The sequence below is a fragment of the Sarcophilus harrisii genome, chromosome 2, assembly GCF_902635505.1.
Source record: "Sarcophilus harrisii chromosome 2, mSarHar1.11, whole genome shotgun sequence".
Lineage (NCBI taxonomy): Eukaryota > Metazoa > Chordata > Mammalia > Dasyuromorphia > Dasyuridae > Sarcophilus > Sarcophilus harrisii.
The window spans coordinates 350,687,706-350,710,851 of record NC_045427.1 but is presented as its reverse complement, the minus strand read 5'-3'; the positions used below and the strand labels follow the sequence as shown (position 1 = coordinate 350,710,851).

The window sequence follows — 23,146 nt, the reverse complement described above, 5'->3', positions numbered from 1 at the left end:
GGGAAGCTTATTTTTTGAAAGTTGTATTTTGAGGCCCCCCACCCACCCTCCAGAGCCCAACTTACAGCTAACTTACTGCTAATGGGTGATCAGGGTTACTTAGTTCTTTTCATGAGGACATTGAACTCAGAGAGGTTAAGCAACATAGCCAGTCAGCAAGGGGCAGAGCTGGGCTTTGAATACTTTATCCTAGGCAAGCATAAGGCTGAATGGAGGGAAGGGAAGAAAGGGTGAGAACATAGAGCAAGAATGTAGGTCCAAGTGGAGAACCTTGGATACATGAAGACTTCTTACCATTCTCTCCAGCTTCTAGCATTCCCTGTAGGTATCTGAAGGAACCAGACTGCTTGGGTTCTGAGGCAGGTTCCCCATATTCCTGGAGCATTTTGTACACATCAGATTCCACGTCAATGCCATTCCTGCTCCTTGGAAGAGATCTTGTAGAGTCAGCACTGCTGGGTGTGGAAGAGAGAGAAAGCACAGGTCCCATGTGGGAACCTTCCAGCTGCTGCCTGCAATGGACCCTCACAGTCAAGCAAGATCCTCAGATCAACTTGAGGAGTTGTATGTGGTCTGATAGAGAGACCCACCTCCTTTTGTGCTTGTATCAGAACTCAGCCTGGTTTGAGTCTGTTGGAGGAGCCAGGAGGAGGTGGTGGTGTGAGAAGCAGAATGACCCATTCTGATTTCTCTTTAGAGAGACTCTGCTCCCCCTCTAAGTCCTAGTAATGCTTCCTTGTACCTCTAGAGGGAAGGAAAGCCTTCCCTATGCTTTCTTGACTAGAACAATACAAGTTGTTTAGAGATCAGGAGAAAGACAATAATAGAAAAAATATCTAAGAAAGATCGTAGATTCAGAACTAGGAAGGAATGAAGAGGTTTTAGAATCCCACCCTTTTATTTTAAAGACAAAGATACTATGGTCCAGAATGGTTTAATGACTTCCCCAACCTAATCTGATTAAAAGTGTCAAAACCTTGAGATCTGAGCTCAGGTTCTCTGCCTCCAAATTCAACGTTCTTTCCACTGCATCATGATACTGAAATGGGAGTGTTCCACTTATGTTGGATTTAGGAGAGACCTCCCAAAGTGCACTTCTGGCCCTTTTCTCCCTCATGGGGGATCTGGTAGAGCTCAGGGCCCTTCCTAAGACAACACAGTCACCAACTTCACGGAGTTCCTTCCTTTCCTGTGTCTGGGTCTTTCCCATCCTGTTCAAATCCTACATGAAATCATGGCCAAGAGCTCCCCATGGTTTAAGGCATGGAGAGCCAGGATCTTTATGAGTTCCACAAAATCCCTTGGGCAACCTGGGGGAGAAGCCAAGGTAAAGCAGAATGATTTGGTGCAGTGTTTTCAAGCTTACACAATGACTGAGGCAATATGGTGCAGTAGAATGTGTGCTTGCTTGAGAGTCAAATAATGTGTGTTTGATCTCCCATTGTAACTTTGGGCAAAGCACTCCTTTTAGACTACGTGGTCTCTAAGACCCTTTCTAACTTGTGATCCTACAATCACTACTTTGTGACCTTGATCAAATTAATTCACCCCTAGCCTTCAGTTTCTTCAAACTATAAAATGAGGAGGGTGGACTAATGTAATAGTGTCAGTCTCTTATAGTAATGGAACAGTCACATATTGATTTAGAAAACCACAAATTTAGATTTTCTATGTTTTATATTTATTTATTTTGTTAAACAGTTTCCAGTTGCATTTTATTTTAGTAAAGCCAGGGAAGTTTCGAAGATCTTGAATCTGATATCTCTGGACTGGAGAACCTCAACGCCTCTTTTAATCCTCAATCTATGATTTTATAACTGCAAGCTGGAAAATTATCTACATTTTTTACAGATTCAGCATTATGACCTGGTGCTGCAGAAAAGGAGACCTTATTGAATCATAGAGCTGGAACAGACTTCAAAGTCTCTAGGTAATTCATCTATTTAATTTTACAGATGAGGAAACTGAGGTCAAGGATACTGGGAAGATGTGAGGAATTTTTTCCAAAATATTAGAATTATAGCTTTTTAAGGTTTTTGATGATGAAAGCTTGGAACAAAAAAAAGCTAATGAGTATTAGTACTGATGAATGGTGAGGAAACACTGTCTTAATTTGGAATACAAGGGGTGAGTGTCTAGCACAGGTTAGGGTCACAACTTCATGTACCTGGTAAAAATACAGACCCCAAACATACACATGGCCCTGGCACGTTTAAAGTCCCTAAAAACTCTGGCCCACTGCAATCTGTCCCATGTAGCTGTGGCATAAAAAAGTAAATGACTGGAACTATGCTTCCAGCATCACCACCAAAATTGGACCAATTGCTTGGGATTAGCCTTGATGTCCCTTGTCCAAAGAGAGATCTGCTTCTCCCATGCCCAGAGGAACTTGGAAGGAGATTACTTTTGTAGCTAACCTTCAGTCAGGAATTGAAGAGAGATCCAAAAAGCCCCACCTATCCTGTTTTTCTATGGCTAAATTAGTGTTTAGATTAATTTGACATTTCTTCCTCCCTCCCTTCTTCACAAAAGTGGGAGGATGATGAATGTAGAATATTGCAAATACTGTCCTACTTGTTTTATATATGTTGAATTTTTTTTTCTAAATCATTTTCCCCCCACCCTTTTTATTTATGTTATAGGAGTGGCTCTTTGGATAGAGAAATAGGGAGGGAATTGTTTGGAAATTAAAATGATGTAAAAATAAAAGATATCAGTATAATTTTTTTAATAAATAAAATAATCTGTCTCAGAACTGATGAGAAAAGAAGTAGTGACTGGCCAGCCCAAGCCTTAGAGGCAGACCTCTATCCTAGATCTCACAGGACAGCTGGAATCCTGGAGCAGAAAAAAATGAACACTGAGAAGAACAGTTAAAAATTAAGTCTAGATATGTCCCCAGAGGGGCCGAAGGACATGGAATTCTGGAAAACATTTGTCTTTAATGGCTAAGTCTGCTAGATGATTTATTGAACATTTAGCACCTGTTTCTTTCTGTCTGAAAATAAAAATGAACCAAGTTTTTGCCTTTTTGCTCCACTGAAGGTTTCAAGCTCCCTGGGCTTGTCCTAGAATGTTTATTTTATTGGTATGCATGTATATTAATAGGCAGCATGTTGTAGTAGATAGCATGTAGAGCCAGGAAGTTCTGAATTCAAGTCCCAGGTCTGATGGACTCTCAAGGAACCAGTAAAGATATGTTCATTCCCAGTTATGCCCCACTAATTTATTGTTGTTGTTTAACTGGATGCTTAGCATCTATTTCTTCTAGTCCAAATATGCTTCTCAGTTCCTGCCTGACTGGGATTGGGGGCAGCAATTTCTGCACAATATCTGAGAAAACAGACTTCTCAGAGGAGAGAGTTTCTGGAGCTGCCCATTCTCAGGAAGATGACCTTTCTTCTGCTTGACCAAAGGGATTCATTTTAGACTAAAGCCCTACAACTTAAAAGGTAGGGTAGGTAATATTGGGTAATGGAAACCCCAGTAAGACACAAAAATAGGGCTAGAACTGTAGTTTTGAAAGAGAAATGAGAGCAGGTGAAAAAATCATTCCTGCAGGCCCAGTTTGGGTTTGGTGATAGGGTAGGAAAGCGCTGGGACTAGGGCTATATTTCCTGAGAAAGGTAAGCTTACCTTGGAGAGGTCCCAAAAGATAGATGTATTCATGGGGACTCCAAGGCATTATGGAATGATGGCAGGGGCACTTTTAGGGAAGTGTTAAGGGAACAGTGAAGGTCAACTGTTCCACTTACCTGTGGGGTGGAGACACATGGAGGTTGCTCATCTGTGCCTGCAAACTGGCTTCATTGTTGTGGGAATAGAGGCGGGATGGGGTCCCATACTGAAGGCCCAGGTTAGTCTTGCTGTCAGCCAGGCTCCCTCCTGAAGCTGAAGACCTTCTACTGTGAGTGAATCCATTGTCCTAGAAGAAAGAAAGTGTTTTGAGACTGAGGCAGATCAAGAGAAGAAGGGTAAACTGAGGCAATAGTAAAGGGCACATTTACTCCAATTTTTCTCTCCTACCCCACCTCCCCATGTGAAACAGATTGCTACCTTTGGCAGCATTAATTGGCTGCTGTTTTCTAAATCCCTTTCCTTTTCAATTCAATCTGATCCATTTTGACAAATGGTTATTAAGCAAACAGTCCCTGACCTCAAAGAACTTACATTCTGCTGGGGATAACAATAATATCAGAATATGTTTCTGGGGCTAAAGGTGCTTCATGAAAGAATTTAATGACTCTAATTAGGCTTAATGTAGAGGCAATGTTAGGTATTTTCATGACTTAAACCATTTATTCCTCATTCATACACTTGGTCACTTAACACTGATGAGTAAAATTACTGCAAGTAGTCCCTTTAAAAGGTCTAAGATGTGATAACATTTATCCCCAAATTGTGTATAAAGGTGTGTTATATTTTTTTTGCTACATGGGCATAAGAGTTTTACAAATTGCTTTAGGTGGGGGAAAACATTAAGCAGAGTCCACTTTTAAATTTAATTTGTTTTTTACATCTAGACAATCAACAAAACAATAAATCAAGCCCTGCTGATTTCAGTGGTGTAAAAGCTCACACTGAAAATTTAACAATTGGCTAGAGTTGTTAGGGCTAGCTCCTACACACCTGGCAGTAGGAGATTTTATTGGTAATATAATAAGATACAAGCACTTACTCTGTGCTGGGAATAATAAATACAAAATTAAAAGAAGCTCTGCCTCCAGAGGGCTCATATTTTAATAGAGGGACACAAGGTACATAGGGGAGTGGAAGCCAAGGAAGGCTGTCTTAGTGTATGAGCCCCAGGGATTGTGAGTGGAACCACTGGAAAAAAAAATGGCCTTTTGAGCTGCAGGAGTAGTTCTGATTTAATTATCACTTCTAGAACAGGGCAAAAACAAGATTTTATGTACTTTAGTCTATGTTTGTGTGTGTGTGTGTGTGTGTGTGTGTGTGTGTGTGTGTGTGTCCTGTTAGAAAGGAAAAAGTATGACTTGGGAATCATTATTACTATTTTAAAGAGGAAATTGAAGCTAAGGAAGGGAAAGTGTCTTTCTTATTAGTCTACTAGCTATATGACCCATTCAAAGGACTAGAGTTCCCCATTCCTAAAGACTTATCTATTGGAAATGGCTCCAGAACAACTGAGGGCCCTCTCCTTACTCCTTGAGAGTTCTCTTGGTTTATAAAACCTAAAATAAGGGCATCCAACATGCAGCAAATTGGAAGATGGCAGAATAAAAACTCCTAGATTTTGTATAGGAATTAGCACCAAAGAAATTGAACGAATCCTTGTTTAATCACGTCCAACTCTTCATGACCTACCTCATAAACTGTACTGTCCAGTAAAGATACCGGACTGGTTTGCCATTTTCTTCTCCAGCGAATTAAGGCCAATAGGTTAAGAGACTTGGCTAGGTCACACAGATCTAGTAAGTGTCTGAGGCAAAACTCAGGACTTGCTGACTCCAGGCCCAAGGATCTATCTATTCACTGAACCATCTGGTCGCCTTGAATTAACCCTATAATCCCCTAGATTCTCAGCTCTGACTCCTAAGTGAGCCTAAGCTTCTAATTAATATGGATGTAATTTGTGAGCAGTTTTAGTCCCACCTCCCCTTCTCTATTTCCTGGGTTCCTTTGAAGAGTACTTCCCTAAAGGGAGCTGGGTTAGGATTTGAGTTCTGAATCACTGGTGATGTTGGATTAGCCCTGTTCTCTAGGTCTTATTTTCTACACAAAATGAAGGTTTTTATATCAGCCGGTCTCTTCCAATCCTGAGATTGTTTAAGCCTTTAGAAGGGACAAGAGGCCAGAGGATGAGATTCCTCTGGGCTTGAGGGGTGCATTTCCCTTGTGGTCAAGGAATCTCTCTCCCTCTCTATGTACCCTGATTGTCTTTCTTCTGATCTCTCTGCTTCCTGAAATATTTCAATTAACTTCTGGTTAAGATGGCACTGTTCTGAAGTTCTCTCAGCCTCTGCAATTTCAGGAAGGGATGAGGGCTTCCTCCCCACCTTCCAAAACTCTGAGTCACCAAATCCCTGCTTCCTGGCTGTGGGGCACCCCTAGGACTGTAAACCAGCAAAGGTTTGAGCCAGGGGGTTGGGAGCAGGATTACAATGACTGGGAGGTTTACAGATAATTCTGCTGTAGCAGCTGAGAAAACAAAGCCAGCCTGGGCATGACAGCCACCTGTTTGGCCCTTCATGATAATAGCCAGTTTTGCAGCTATCCTCCATCCCCACCCACAGAAACTGTAGAGCACCAATGCCTCAGTGGGTTAGTTATGAGGAAAATGGGTGTCTGGGAAGAGTGGAGGGTACATGTGAGTACTGAAGGCACACACGGAAGGTGGGAGGAGAGTAGCCTATAGAACTCAGGAGGATAAAAGATTGGAGACACATACACACACACAAGCACACATACAGGCACATCCACCCACAGACACACTCAAAGGTGCCACCCCACCCCCACCCCCCAAACATACAGAATTCTCTTGGAGATGATCCAAATTACTGCAGTATCCAATGGAGAAGTTAGGATGGCAAAGACCAACAAATACCGGAGTTTTCCAATTGCCCACAGCTGGTTCACCACACACCAAGTGTGCCTAAAGCCTTCCTGTGATCTGGGTCTGCATTTGTTTGAAGGGATTACTTAAAAACAACATTACAGGCCAGACCAGGCTTCTGCCATCCAGGAAGAAAGCTTTCTTTGTCTAGCAGAGTCCCTGTGGACAGAAGATGCCCCAGTGCTGGCACCACAGAACATCTCCCATGGCCTCTCTGTCCCTCTGGAATGTGATTATTTGAAGATACTGAGCAAGAGCATGAGCTATCAAGCTAAGACCTGAGTCTCACCCAGGACACTGTGACTAATATGCAAAGCAGGGGATAATGATAGACATCTGATACATCTCCCTTGTGATGAAGGAATCTCTTTCTGTCTCTCCATTTACCCTGCAAGTGTGGGTATCCACATTCTCCTTGTCTCTGCTTCCTGAAATATTGCAATTAACTTCTGGTTAAGATGGCAGCATTAAAGATTGTAGAGGAATCTGGCTTTCTCATACCCAATACATTCAAGATCTACAAGAACATCTGATGGAATAATGTTCAAGAAATGCAAAGAAAAAATAAAGTAAGTACCTTCCTCCAACCTACAACTAGACAAAGAAATATTCAGAAGCCTGTGTCACGGGGATAAAGTTCCTACCTGGAAAGTCAGTGGTCAAGCACACAAGAAAGAAAGAAAGATAGATTGGGCAGGAGCTAACTAACACTAGAAAACCAACAAATCAAAAACTCTTGACTAAACACTAAAATAGAAGTTCTGAAAAAATCAAAGAAGTTAACAAAAGTGAAAGCAAAAATAAACCTATATTAACTAACTTATTTAAAAGAAAAATCTAGGATAACAAATTGACAATTAAAAATGAAAAAGGAGAAATCACAACCTTTATTAAGAGGAAATAATGAAAATAATGAAAAAAATTTTGTCAAGGGGTAGAGTCAAGATGGCAGAATGAAGGCTCTCCCAAATTCCCCTCCAGAGAATGTTAAAATAATGCTCCAACATAAATCCTGAAGTAGCAGGACCAACAAAAAAGACTTTCCAGCCCAGGACAACTTAGAATTTTGGCAGGAAAGATCTGCCTCACTAGAGTGAGAGTAGACTATAGTCCAGCACAGGCCATGCCAGTATGAGTCACGCTAAGCAAGCCAGCAATAGGCTTTGAGGATAACTGAACTGGCAGCTTCTGGGGCTCTCAGCCCACAGAGAGTGAGGAGGTCTGACAACTTGTCAGAAGGAGATTCCAGAAGAACCTTTGCTAGAACCCTCAGTAGGATTCTGTTGCCTTCCACATACAGTTTCTGGTCTCAGTTCTAGGGTAAGCAAGAGCACTAGCAGAAGTAGGTAACCAGGACATAGTTCTAGGATGGAAAAGAGTGCTTGTGGTTCCTCACAGACATAAAGTTAAAAGTCAAGAAATAGGCTAGGAAAATGATCAAACCACAAAAAAGAACAATTACTATGATGACAGAAAAAAAATAAATAAAAAACAGCTCCATGCAGAGCCTCAAAGAAAAATATGAATTGGTCTCGGGTCCCAAAAGAATTCCTAAAAGAGCTCAAAAAGGATTTTTAAAAAATCAAAAAAAAAAAAGATGTAAAGAAAAAATAGAACAAATAAGAGTTACGCTAGGAAATTATGAAAAAAGACTCAACAGTTTGATAAAGGAAGCATCAAAAATATTGAAGAAAATAAATCCTTAAATAAACAGAAAAGGCCAAATGGGAAAAGTGTATGAAAATTCACTAAAGAGAAGAACTCCTTAAAAAGTAGAAATGGCAAATAGAAAAAGAAAGTCCAAAATCTCACTGAGGAAAATACTGCTTATTGGATAGGATGAAGTTCATTGCTCCATAAGACAGAAGACATCAAGAAACAATAAAACAAAGTTAAAAAGAAAAAGAAAGAAAAGAAAATGGAAAATATCTCATTGGGAAAAAAAACTGACTTGGGAAATAGATTGAGAGGAAGTAATTTAAGAATTATTGGACCAACTGAAAACCATGACCAAAAAACAAAACAAAAAAAAAAACAAACAAACAAAAAAAAACAAAGACATCATATTTCAATAAATTATCAAAGGAAACTGCCTAAATATCCTAGAACTAGAAGGTAAAATAAAAATGAAAAGAATCCATTTCTTACCTCCTAAAAGCGATCCCCAAAATAAAACTCTCAGAATTATTATAGCCAAATTCCAGAGCTCCCAGGACAAGGAGAAAATGCTGCAAGCAGCCAAAAAGAACCATTTAAATATCACGAATTCTCAGAAGTATATCACAAGATTTAGTAGCACATATGTGAAAGGATCATTTCGTGGCTCCTAGCAAAGGAGAAATAATTGTAACAAAGAATCCCCTACCTAGAAAAACTGAATATACTCCTTCAGGGAGGGAAATGATTATTTTATTAAATGGAGGACTTTTAAATATTTCTAATTTCCAATTAGAGTGCAAAAGAAAAATTGACTTTCAAATACAGGATTCAAGAGAAGCATAAAAATGTAAACAGGAAAAAAGAAATCATAAAGTATTCAATAAGGTTAAGCTATTTACATTCTTACATGGGAAGATGACAACTTGTAAGCACTTAGAACTTATCATTATTAGAGCAGTTAAAAGGAGTCTACATAGGTAGAGGGCCTAGATTTAAGTTAACAATAATGGGGTGATATCTAAAAAAATAAAATTAAGGGATGGGGAAAAAGTTGCACTGGGAAAAGGGGGAAGAGAGAGGTAGAACAGGATAAATTGTTTCATATAAAAGAGACACAAAAGCTCTTTTGTAGTGGAGGGGAAGATGGCATTATTTCATTCCCAATTCACAAGCATCAGTAAAGGTTGCTTTGCAACTCCTTCAACTATGTTATGCTTCACAGCTATTGGGGTTTTCTGGAGAATTGACCCACCCCTTCACACTTAAGCATGGTCCTTAACAATTCCCCATTTTTTGTTTTATGGGAACACTATTATTTCTCCCCCAACAGCACAATCAGTTAAGTTTGTCCAATATTGTGAAGTGGCTGTTATCTGAGTTTGCATGCAGGTGTTGAATCTTGTGAGATGTCATGGAGGCAAACTTTCTGACAAACAGAGAATTTGTATTGAAGTCAGAGTAGACATTTTTCATAAGTCCCTCATAAGTCTCCTGGTTTGGCCCTTTGATGTGTTAGCCCATTTTAATTACCCCAAATGAAAAAGTCTAACGGATATTTTCTCCCTTTCCTTCCCCACAGGTTACTGAAGGAATTCTCCTGGGAGGATCCTACTCATGAACAGCTCTAGAGTGCTGCTGCTTCTTTATTTCTTGTGTTTCTTGGGTCGCTGTTCGGATGCCATTTGTTACAAGAACAGGCTGCTAGTGGCTGCTGGGGATCTAATTCTGACCAGCAGCATAGATCCCTTCACATGAGAGGATGATGATGATACAAGGAGACTGAGAGACAGTTGCATTCTCTGACCTCTCTCCTCTTCCTTCTTGCCTCCAATTTATTTCATTCCTAATTCACAAGCAACTGTGTCAGTAAAGACTGCTTTGCAGCTCCTTCAAGGGTATTATAATTCACAGCTGAATTTGTGCTTTGTAGAGAACTGACCCACCCCTTCACACTTAGGCATGGTCCTTAACAGTAGAGAATGACATTAGCATCTTATTTGACATCAGTTGAAGAGGACAAAGAAGATAGAAAAATGCTACTAGTATTTCTTGCAGAGGGAGAAATAGAGTAATTCAATGGCAACTTGGCAAGACCATTCAAACCAAGTCAACATGAATAGATGAGTTCAGGGGAGGAGATTCTTAATAAAATTTCTGATATTAGATAATTATAAGCTAGACCTGGTAGGGGCCTCAGAGTCAGTCTGTTGATAAACATTTGTTATGTTCTCACTATGCTCCAGGCACTGTGCTAAATGCAGGGAATACAAATATGAAAAAGAAAATGATCCTTTCAGTCAAGGAGCTTATAAGATGGGAGGAAAGTGGAGAGGGAAGGAAGGTAGGGGGATGATGGAAAAATTCAGAGAATCACAGTCAAGTGAAAAATGAAGCTATGGCCAGCTTGGGGTCCTGTCTTTAAATGGAGGTTCTTGGAGGAGCTCTTCATCTTCCAATCAGAGTAAAAGGAAGAAGGTGCTGATAAGGTGTGAATTTCAATAAAGTGAACATGCAGGATTAAGAGGTTCCTAGTTCATGATGAAAAAGTCCAGAAGAGTGAAGCTGGGTAGGAAATGAACTTTTGTTTAACCCATTAATTTTTCAGATGAGGAAACAGAAATAAGAACTGAGACTTGAATCTAGGTTGTCTGACTGTAGAACTAATGGTCTTTCCATGGTTCCATAATGAATTTCTGCAATAAATTGAATCAAAGGTAATGCTCACCCTGCCACTGACCCACTGTATGAGCTTGGGGTAGTCATATCCCTTCTCTAGAGTTCAGTTTTCTTTTCTATATATAGAAATTAATTTATTTATTCAGCCAAACATTCGTCTTTCCCTTCTATTTATAAAACCATGTGTTTGGCAGAGACTTGGAGATAAAGATGAGTAACTGCTGGTCTTTGTCCTGAGAAGCTCAGTCTTTTAGCAGAGTTTGGAACAAGTATAAATGCATAGAATAATTTCTCCCTTCTAGACAATTGTGAAGGTAAACAAGATAATGGATGGAAATTGTTTAAAAATTAGTTAGACTTGAGAAATTAATGGAAGAATATGAGATCATTGTCATGGTCATCTCCCAATGCCATCTTGGGGCCCATGCTGGATGAGATCATTTGTGCAACATGCCAATACACTGTTACTATGTCTATAATCTCTGTGGGAGAGGCTGTTGACACTGGTGTTACACAAGGAATATTTATAATACAGCATTTATTCAGTGTTTATTGTGGGCAGAGAAGGATGCTAGGTCCCAAAGGAGATACAAAAGCAACACATAGGTGGGTAACATAAAGGCAACACAGAGGTAACGCATAGTCCTTGCTGAGTTTCCAATCATTCAGAAGTAGTCTGCTTTGGCTCAATCTTTTGGATTGTTAGGAGCCAGAGAGCCCAAGAGTATCCTGAATACTATTTTTTCGACCCAAGTTGACCAGGTTTTATTATTTTCATTCCTGTTTTCTACCCCTGCTGATACTTAAGAGTCACATAGGGGCAGTTGCTCATAGAATGATTGCATGAGGAAGAATTCAAGATCATAACATTCATGTTAAACAGAGAGAAAACTTTTGTCATTTTTTGATGTCTAATGTTGTGTATGTTTGTGTGTGTGTGTGAGAGAGAGATGTGTTTTGTAGCCAAAAAAAAGTTCTCTCTCTCTCTCTCTCTCTCTCTCTCTCTCTCTCTCTCTCCCCACCCTTTCTCTCTCTCTCTCTCTCCCTCCTTCCCCCTTTCCTTCCCTCTCTCTTTTTGTCTTTCTCTCTGTGTGTCTTTTTCTCTCTCTTTTTGTCTTTCTCTTTTTTCTCTTTCTCATACACACACACACACACACACACACACACACACACACACACACACACTTTCCTTCTCATACAGACATAAACACACTCACTTTTTCTCTCTCACACACATACATCTAAATAATAGCTGTTTTCCAAGATTAGTAACTATTTCATTATTATTTTTTATTTCTTTGTTTCCCCCACTATTTATCTATAGTATTTAATACATAGTAACTAATTAAATGCCATTGATTCATTAAAAAAAAAGAATAACAGCTGAAGTTTGTGCAATACCTACAAGCTACTAAAGCATCTCATGATAGCTCTATGAGGTCATCTGAGAAGCTATTATTATCCCTACTTTATAGATGAAGACTCTGAGGTTCTAAACTTTAACTTTATAATGTACAATTAATAAGTGTCATAACCAAATTCAAGCCTGATGCTGTTTCTGCTACTTCACTATATATGTGTCCATATACACTCTCATATACATATATAGCTGTACCTCTCATGCCAAGATTGAGCCAAATGCTACCTCTATGGGGAGAACTTTGAAAGAAGATTAATGGATTTGAAATCCTCTTTGTTCTTTTGCTCAAATCCCAGTTCTGGGATTCCAATTCCCTTATTAAGTGTCTATTATGTGCCAAACATTGTTTTCAGTAAATTGGGGTTCTAAGTTCCAACTGCAAAGATGGAAACAATCCCACTCATAAAGAGCTTGTGTACTAAAAATAGAGACAATAAGCACATATATAGTGAATAAATACATATATACACATGGTGCTCAAATGCAAAGTATATTCAGTACCACAGTAATCAAACTTTCAAAGAATTATTTTATAGAGTTAGAAAAATAAGAACAAAATTCATCTTGAAAAGCAAAAGTTCAAGAATATCAAGGAAATCCATGAAAAAAAAAAGTGAGGGAAGGAGGGCCAACTTCATTAGATTTCAAACTATAACGAAGTGATATGCATCATAATAATCTGGTACTGGATAAAAAATGGAGTAGTAGGTTAATAGAATAGATTAGGTGCATAAATATAGTAGCAACTGGCCATGGTATTCTAATGTTTAATAAATCCAAAGATCCAAGCTTTAGGGACAAGAACTTATCATGTGACAAAAATTGCTGGGAAAATTGCAAAGCAATTTGGCAGAAACTGGGCACAATTAACATTCATACCACATGCTAAAATAAAGTCAAAATGAGTAAATGCTTTAAACATAAAATAAAAATGCTATAAAAGTGCCATAAAAATTTACCCACCAGATCTATGAATAAGAGAAAAGTTAATGAGCTACTGAGACAGAGGATCACTGAGTAAAATGTATAATTTTGATCACATGAAATTTTAAAATTTGCACAAACAAAATTAATGAAACTAAAATGAGAAGGAAAGGAGAAAATTGAGGGAAGATTTTTACAGCAAGTTTCTCTGATAAAGGCTTCATTTCCCAAATGTATAGGGAATTAAGCCATTAATTCATAAAAATAAGATCCATTGTATAATTGATAAATAGTTAAAGGATATGAATAGACAGTTTTTAATAGAAAAATCAAAGCTATCGATACTCACATTGAAAAATGTTCTAATCACTACATAGCATTTCCAATCCTCTGTTTTTGCTTGCTTGCATTTTTGATTTCCTTCTCAGGTTAATTTTACCTTATTTCAAATTCCGATTTTTCTTGTTCAGCAAAATAATTGTATGAATATGTATACATATATTGTATTTAACATATACTTAAACATATTTAACATGTATTGGTCTATCTGCCATCTAGGGGAGAGGATGGAGGGAAGGAGAGAAAAAGTTGGAACAGAATATTTTGCAAGCCCAATGCTGAAAAATTACCCATGCATATATCTTGTAAATAAAAAGCTATAATAAAAAAAGAAAAATGTTCTGAAAATCACTATCAATTAGAGAAATACAAATTAAAACAATTCTAGGGTCCACTTTATATCCTTCAGATGGCTAACCTAACAGAAAAGGAAAATGCTGGAAGGAATGTGGAAAAATAGGTACACTAATATACTGTTGGTGAAGTTATGAATTAATTCAACCATTCTGGAGAATAATTTGGAACTGTGGCCAAAGGACTATAAAACTGTATATACTCTTTGACTCAGAAATACAACTCCTAGGTCTGTATCCAAAAGAGATCAACGAAAGTAGAAAAAGACCCCCCCACACACACACAAACATCAAATATTTATAAAAGCTCTTTTTGTGGTGGCAAAGAATTGGAAATTGAGGGGATCCTCATCAGTTGAATAATAGCTCAATAACTTGTGGCATATGATTGTGATGGAATACTATTGTGCTGTAAGAAATTATGATTAGGATGGCTTCAGAAAAACCTCAGTTTTATGTGAACTGATGCAAAGTGAAGTGAGTAGAACTGAGACCATTGTGCACAATAACGACAATATTGTAACAATGACCAACAGCAAAATACTCAGCTACTCTAATTAATACAATGATTCAAGAAAATTTCAAAGGACTCATGATGGAAAAAAATGTTATTCCCCTCTAGAGAGAGAACTGATGAAATCTGAATGTAGATTGAAGTATACTTTTTTCATTTTATTTTTCTTGCCTTTTCCCCCAACATAACTAATATTGCATTATTATTAATGTGTCAATATCATATTGATTGTCTTCTAGATGGATAGGGAAAGGGCAGAAGAGAGGGAAGGAAATTGAAACTCAAAATTAAAAAAAAAAAAAGGATGTTAAAAATAAATAATTAAATGCAAGGTAATTAGGGAAAGCAAGAGCAATAGGTGGCATTAGCTTCATACAAAAGAGGACGCTTGGGCTCCATTTTAAAAGGAAAGGGGTTTTATGGGGTAAAAGTAAGAAAGTAGTAAATTCCAGGTTTGGGGGCACAACTCATGTGCCACATCCTGGCGGAAATCCTTAGGTGAGCCCTGAGTTCTCTTTCTTTTCTGACTCCTCAAATTATGAAGTATATACTTATCTGGTTATATGTTATTTTATCCATCAAATGGAAGGTAAATTTCCTGAAGGAAAGAACTTATTTTGTCTTTATATCCCAGTACTTTGCTCATGTAAAGTGTTTTTCAAGCCTTAAAGTGCTATTTGAACACCAAGCCAATTATTACATAGTGAGTATTTAATGTTTGTTGAATTGGATTAGAGATGGGAGGGGGAGGGTCTTCATGGTCAAACAAGGAGAGGCAGGTCAGGACAGAAGTGAGCACAAAGAAGGTGTCTATTTCTTTTCTGGATCCCTCCAGACTTCATTCTCCATATACTACAGCAAAATCTTTCTGAGAACAGAGTTCATATCTGAGGATATGGAGCTAAAAGGGGTATTTTATAGACCAATCTTCACTTTTAGAGGTGAAAATTCTGACCCAGACCCTTTCTGACCCTTAACCCCTTAGATCCTGATATCCCTGATGTCCTATCATATACAGGGAACACATTTCTTTCTTTTTTTTATTATAGCTTTTTATTTACAAGATATATGCATTGACCCTTGCAAAACCTTCTGTTCCAACTTTTCCCCTCCTTCCCCCCACTCCCTCCCCCAGATGGCAGGTAGACCAATACATGTTAAATAAGTTAAAGTTATGTTAAATACAATATATGTATACATGTCCATACAATTATTTTGCTGAACAAGAAGAATCAGACTTTGAAATAAGGTAAAATTAACTTGAGAAGGAAATCAAAAATGCAAGTGGACAAAAACAGAGGATTGGAAATACTATGTAGTGGTTCACACTCATTTCCCAGAGTTCTTTTGCTGGATGTAGCCGCTTCTATTCATTATTGAACAAATGGAACTGATTTGGTTCATCTCATTGTTGATGAGGGCCACATGGGAACACATTTCTTTTGTCAAGGAGATTAATATTACAAAGAACCCACCAGAGAGACCAACTGAGATGGCTTCCCCTAAACCCAGAAGAAGATATGTGGCTTGGGAGGGATCTACAACCAGGTGGTTAGGAGAGAGCATCTTATTCATGATAATAGGGAAGACTAGGTCCATCCCAGAATTAGCCATCCAGATTTCAGAAGAAGAAATGAAGATTACATTGGTGTGATTTCTGGGGCCTGGAAAGTTATGTAGTCACATATTCATCTAAGCAGAGAAGATTTAACTACCTGCTGAGCACAGCAGGCACCTTGCTGTCTGCTCAGGAAGGATAGATGATTCACAGAGACATTCAAGGGTGTAATTAGGGCTTTGTATCTAAGCCTTATCCTTGGCAAGATGAGACATCCTCCTCCCTGAGACATGGAGATAGAAGATGCCAGGATGCAATTTTGTCTATCTTGGACTTGGATGGAGGAAACAGAGTACCCCTGTGTTTGCCTCCACATTTAAAAGAACTTTGGAAACTTCTTATTCGCTGGAATGCCAAATTCCTCCTCTATTTTGGTATCCCTTCCCATGAGGACTTTCCTCATATCCTTCCATTTCTTTTTGGATGGAAACTATTTAAGTGAAGATAGCTTGTGGAGTCCAGACTTCTTCTGAGACTCTGCTTTCATATCTTTTGCATTAGCTCTCCCCCCTCTATCCCACTAAAGTCCTGCCATTATTCCAGGTGTAAAAATGGCAGATGATTCAGTGTAATGTTTCTCACTTAATAAGAGATCTTTTCAAGAAAGGCCACACAGAAACCAATGTCCTGTGCCTCCTTTTCTGAACTTTCTCCCATCAAGCCATGAGTTACCACAAAAATCTTCTGATGTTTCACTAGAGACTTGTCTGTAATGTTGGGTTTTCCAAAGTTATATATACTAGAGGGAAAGGAATGGGGTGGAATGGAAACAAACTATGACAAATCATAGAGTCACAGGATCATAGAGTTAGAGTTAGAGGTCATATAGTTCAATCTCCTCATTTTATAGATGAAGAAACTAAGGAAGAGACTTATACAAAGTTATATAGGCAAGTAGGTGACACATTGGATAGAGTGCCTCCTGTATTTGGAGTCCAGGCCTAAGCTGGGGAGACCTGGTCTTGCTTTGATAGGCAATTGGCATGCATTGCTTAATAAATCAATATACTCTACTTTAAAAAAAAACTTTATTTTTCTTGAGGGTTTTTTTAGGGGTGGGAAATCTGTTTTCTTTCACAACATGACTCTTATCAAAATGTTTTGCATAACTTCACATGTGCCTTCTCAACACGGGAAGGCTGAGGAGGAAGGGAGAGAATCTGGAATTCAAAAGTTTTTAAAACAAATATAAAAATGTTTTACATGTAAAAAAAAATCAGTATGCTTGAAAGACTGGGGGAAAGCTCATCTTCTGAATTTAAATCTGGCCTCAGACATTTACTAGCTGTGTGACCCTGTCCAAGTCACTTAACTCTGTTTGCCTCAGTTTCCTCATCTGTAAAATGAGCTGGAAAAGCAAATGCAAGCTTCTTTAGTATCTTTGTCAAGAAAATCCATGTGGGGTCATGAAGAGTCAGATACTATAGAAAATGTTAGGAAGTTTTTCCCAACTTGCACTGAAATTAGTCTCTGCTATTCTTGCGTTTGCTTTCAGGAACCAGAAGAACAAATTTAATATTTTATAAGACAACCTATCAAAAATTTGAAGACAATCATCATGTTTCTCTGAAATCTTTGAGTTTGATCCTTTGAAGGACAGTGTACATCATCTGAGGTTTAGTCTAGACATGCAGAGACTGACCAAAATATTTGCCATCAAGTGATGAGTTTTTTCAGGCACAGTAACTCAAGAAGATGGTTTAATGAAGAACAGGGTTTGGGAGGTTGTAATCATCAGTGGAGAGAGAACCTGTGTTGATAAAACTGTAAACTCTGAAGTTATTTTGTTGTTGTTGTTATTTGTCTCATGAGGCTATTCCACTAAATTGTCTCTGGCTCTGTTTTCTTATTTTCCAAGTTAGCTTAAGCTCTAACCAGACTATGGTTTCATAGCCATTTTAATTTTTAAAGGTTTGTTGTTCTTCATGGTTGTCATCTTGCTTCTTCTCTCAGTTATAATTGCTGCCATCAATTTGGCCATTTCTACTGCCTTCCTGAAACCCTAGTCATCCCCTTCTATTGACTAAGCAATCTGTTGTCCAGCTCTAAGTCAGGTCGAATTTTTACAGGCACTTTCTTAACACTCAAAAACTTCACTTTTGGACTTTCTTGTTATCTTCTACTCTTAGTGTGGTGTCTGGTATATGGTAAACATTTGTTGACTAACTGACCAATTGCTTCCTCCCTAAGCCTCTGCTAAAGTATCCTCCTAGAGCCAGGGATCCTGAAAAATCTTCAAATGGGTTGGGTGGCCCTCAAATTGGGCAGAACAGGCTGTTGTCTTTATGTGAAACCCAGTAATCACTAAAAGCCAGTCCTACTTGAGGTTGCCTCTAAATGGGTTTTTCTTGGTTTCTCTGGATTCTCCTATAGGGCAGCTCAACTCGTTTTTAATCTGAAGTATAGTGGGATTTCTTCAAACTCTCAGAAAAGTTTAACTGCTTGGTCAGTGAATGACCTCAGAGTCCATGCTCGCTAGCAAACAGTAGGCCCTATAGCCCTTCCCCTTCTCCCTCCCCCCCCCCGCCCACTTTGATCCTGGCCCTATGTGTGATAGGTGAGTTATCTGAGTCCAATCAGGACAGATACCAGTCTGGATCCTTCAGGTCCCAATGCCCTTCCCCCTAGGTCATAACTTTCACTCCTCTGTCCTAACTGCACACCTAAGCTACATCCTCCTGCTTTCTCTGGTGATCCCTCTACTCTCCTCTTGCCCACTGCTCTCTTTAACTTGATAAACTCATCACCCTCCTCTTCCTCTACCTCTACTTTCTCCTCCTTATTTCCTGCTTTCTTGCCTTTCCATCCTATTACCATCTCACATCAATTCCCACAGCACTCAGAACTTAAATACAGACAAACCGAGAATGCGAGTGAAACCAGGTGTCCAGCAACATACAATTGCCTGTGGTACTGGATATGTTTCTGAACATCTATCTTCAAGAATCAAAGGTTCTCACTTCCCCACCTATCATAAGGGACTAAGAGTTTAAACCCCACAGTGTTCACTCTGTGGCAGCATTACTGAAGCTAATTAACTTTGTCCCAGAGTGAGGACTTGTTAGCCACAGAATGTTGGCAGCTCAGTATCAGGCAGGATGCCCATTAAAATCTTGGGAATGAATCTTCTCTTGCTCAAGTGTCTGTTAAGAGAGATGGGATGGAGGTATTTTCCACACAACCAGTTGAAACCAGTATCTTGTCTAATTGGGTGGTGGTTGTGGGATTTAGAAGTCAAAAAGATAAAGATAGATCTGATCTGAGATGGAAATCAGGTTAGAAATTGGGAAGAGCATGGAGTTGAAACAATTACCTCTCATCCACTCAGAAAAACGAAAGTCTAGATTACAGAGAAAGAGAAGGTTACAATGTGGTCCAGTTTATTCCAATTCACAGTCATTCACCCTGAGGCTGGGGTCCAGGTCTGCTTCTTTTCACTTTCCTCTTAAGCCATTGACTGAACTTTCTGAGGGCAGGACCCAGAACTATTTCTTATAGGTCTCCTCTCACAATGTAAGCATATAAGGGATGAGCATGTGCTGGGACACAGTGGTGCTAAGATCCTGATTCACAGGTAGAAAATATAAGTCCTTAGAATTTGATTCACAGATTAAAAACAACAGTAGCAGTTCTGGAACTCAACTTTTTGTTGAGTGTCAGGCCCCTCTGGAATAAGGTGGGATGTCCTTTCCCCATTCCTCCAATTTATACTTCCCTTTCCTCAGGTTTCACTGACAAATAAGTCACTGAAGACTTTAGTCCTGTGTTCAGCTTCACATTTAAGTTTGAAAGGTTTTTAATTTCTTTCCTCCCTACCCCCTACCTCCATCACCTTTTATTTTGTTAACAAAAGAGCAGGAAACTTTCCAGTGAAACTTGACTCCTCTGGAGCCTGTCACAAGTAATAGGTCTGTATCTGCTCCTAATAAGGTTTGCTGGAATTCATCCTGAAAAACTTCTCCAGCTAACATGGAACAGATGGGGTCTGAGGCTGAGGAAAGGCAGAATGTCTGTCTGTGCACAGGGACTCCGCTGTACAGGGATAGTCAAATGTCTTTAACTTTCTAACAGCTAGAGAGAAGGGGCAAAAGATCCTAAGGCTTCTTTTCTGTACTGAGGGCAGGCCTAAAGCTGGAAACTGCCCAGAAGCATGCCGGTGGTCCCAGCACTTACTGAATTGCAGGAGTGATCTTTCTAGAGGATCAATGTGTGAAGGAACTGGAGACAGGGTGGGTATCCTCCGGGAAGATAATTTGGTCCCTATAGAAAACATGGTTCCTGTTTCATCCAATTCTTCCTCCTTCCTCCAAGGCTCATTGAGTCTAGGTTTTTAGACCCCTTGGCGTTGTCAAGAGGGAACATCATTCTTTTCGCTGAGGGTCTGATAAGAGGGTTCAGTCTGGAAATTCCAGCTTGCCTTGGTTTTTAAGCATTTTCCATGAATCCAAGTCTTCCATGTCTTGAGTGCTACCTTTGCCTTCTGATATCTAGTCAAGGCCAACTTTTCATCCAAGGCCAGAGTTAGCACCTATAAGAACTCTATCATGGAAAGAATTAACATTCAATTTGCCTCTCCCCCCCCCACTTCTCCTGGCTATGTGTTTAAGTGGGTGATGGCAGTACCCTTCTTCCCCTCACATCATTCAAGAGGGAGTTCCTGACATGAGGTTTTTATTATAACTTTTTGATGGAAATACCATGTATTTACTACCTTAATCAGCTAAAGAACCCGAAGTAATTTTCCAAAACAGAAAAACAGCTAATTTTCCAAACTAGGGGGGGAAACAATAGCCCCCAAACACAACAAAACAAACTGAAATCAACAGAAATCCCCAAGCACCTGCAGGGAGTGATTTCTTGAGAGGTAGTGTCTTTTATATCATCAGCAAGAAGAGACTCTGACTAAAGAATATTCCTATAGGGGAGGGAATATCTTTGACTAATCCAACAACCTTAGGGAGAGAGGTATATTATTGACTGAGGACACAAGCAGTGCTATCAGATTTATCCTTGCCATAGCTATTTATTTATAGGCACTGAGCCCAAAGCTAGCTATAAACGATCATAGAATCATAGACTTAGATTTGGAGGGATTTTGGAAGTCATCAAATTCACCCTTCTCATGGGTGAAGGGATGAGATGAGGAAACTGACTCCCAATGAAGTTAAGGGATTTATATAAGGACAGAGTTTTCATATGGATGATATCCCTCTTTGATCTCAATGTAAGAGAGACATCATTCCAAAACTTCCCTGGGGGACCTGAGCTCTCTTCCAGTCTGTCTGCTCCTGTCTCTGTTCCTATTTCTTCCATCTCATTTTCTTTTGATTCTTCTTGTAATTCCCTTGTTTCAACTTAGTGAACCTCCTTTGACCTCCTCTTTTCTTCTTCCTGGGTCTCCAAACAACTTCAACTCCTTCTTTCCCCAAAATCCCCTAGGGTAAAGGATCTAGGGGTAGATCAGGACAAGATACTCCTTCTTGTACATTTAAGTTTACCTTTGGTAGTATGTACAGAAGAAATGTCCAATAAATAAGGCTTGTCAGACAACCATAGACATACTTGTTGACTTCTCAGTAAGTTAGAAAAGTTGGACCCTTAGATACTCAGATTTTCAGACATTCCTACATTTGAACCCCAAGTCAGTCAGACAATTGGAATGTCAGAATCTCCTCTATCAGTCAGGAGACAATTCTGAGACAATATTCCAGCCAAAAATAGATGTAATATTTGCTCCCAAGGTGGGTTCAGGCCAAAATAAATTTGTTCTCATGCAAGCTTTTGCCTCTCATTCTTGAGCAGAATGTTTTAAAGCTTCTCTGTCCTTACCAGATAGTAGAACACTAACCAAACATATATATATAACTTATAGAACTGCCCTTTTAAATTTGAGCTTATCTCAAATTTAAATTCTTGATTCTCAACATTAGACCTTACCTCATGCTGAAGCAGAGGGTTTGAGGAAGCAATGGATAGAAGTGACTAGAGGGTTAAATATTTAGGCTAGAGATAAGGAAACTTTTTTTGGAGGAATATGATAAATTTTTAAAACAAAATTATGGACAATTAAAACAACTCAATCCTTCACATAAGTTTTTGATGATAAAAATGAAATATGACTGAAAAGAACATAAACACAAATTATAATAATCTGATAAAGAAATTTAATATTGTACATCAAATTATGTAACAAGAAGATCAAAATAACCCAAAAAACACCTTAGCAAACACTTGTCTAATTTGTTTATCAAAAAGATATGACAACCAATGGCAATCCCAATTTAAAATATTAACATTTAGCTTTTTGTTAACTTGAATTTTTAAACTAATAAACACCAAATAGAAAGGGTATTTGCATATATATATAGAACAGGGCAAAAAAGCACTTCAGACTTCTAGTATATATAGCTTAGTTTTTTTAAAGTATGGAGCTTACTCAGCTTATAGCTTTCAAAGCTATCCTGCTTGAGCAGAGCTCGTTTGTATAAGTCTTATAGAGAAGAATGTTTGAAGATAATGAGTACTATTGCCTCATGAAATAGAGTGCAATCATGGGGGTTAAAACCAGTGTAAAGAAAGTATGGCCAAATTCCAATAGACTTGTGATAGAAAGTGCCATCTACATCCAGATAAAGAACTATAAAGACTGAATGGGGATCAAAGCATCAAAGCATAGTATTTTCACTTTTTGTTCTCATTATTTGTTTGCTTGTTGTATTTTTTCTGGTGCTTTCCTCCCTTTTGATATGATTTTTTTGCACACTGTGATGGATGTAGAAATATGTTTAGAAAAATTGCACATGTTCAACCTATATCAGATTGTTCACTGTCTTCAGGAGGAGGAGGAGAAGGAAGCCTGGAGGAGGAGAGGGAGAAACATTTGGAACACAAAGTTTTGCAAAGGTAAATGTTGACATCATCATTGCATGTAATTGGAAAAAAAACTATTAAAATAAAACAACAACCAAGCTAAGTCATCCTGAAGGCATTGAAAAAAGAAAATGGAAGGACAAGAAATGGATGAAAAATGGCCAAGATCTACAAAGAAACTTTTCATCATCAAGAT

At 38.7% G+C, this 23,146-nt stretch overlaps 1 protein-coding gene across 4 annotated transcripts in view; it reads right to left on the bottom strand.

The window, feature by feature from the left end:
• The window catches only part of PDLIM4 (PDZ and LIM domain 4), a 100,382-nt gene that overhangs the window by 5,952 nt on the left and 71,284 nt on the right, over positions 1 to 23,146 (bottom strand). For 2 of the 4 annotated variants that reach the window (XM_031953097.1, XM_031953098.1), the window contains exons 4-5: positions 3,756 to 3,925; positions 295 to 512 (exon numbers count right to left, since the gene is read on the bottom strand). In XM_031953097.1, the coding sequence (XP_031808957.1) occupies positions 295 to 512; positions 3,756 to 3,925 (388 nt within the window). The remainder of the gene's footprint in view (positions 1 to 294; positions 513 to 3,755; positions 3,926 to 23,146) is intronic. The other 2 variants (XM_003756489.4, XM_012549808.3) reach the window with 2 other exon arrangements.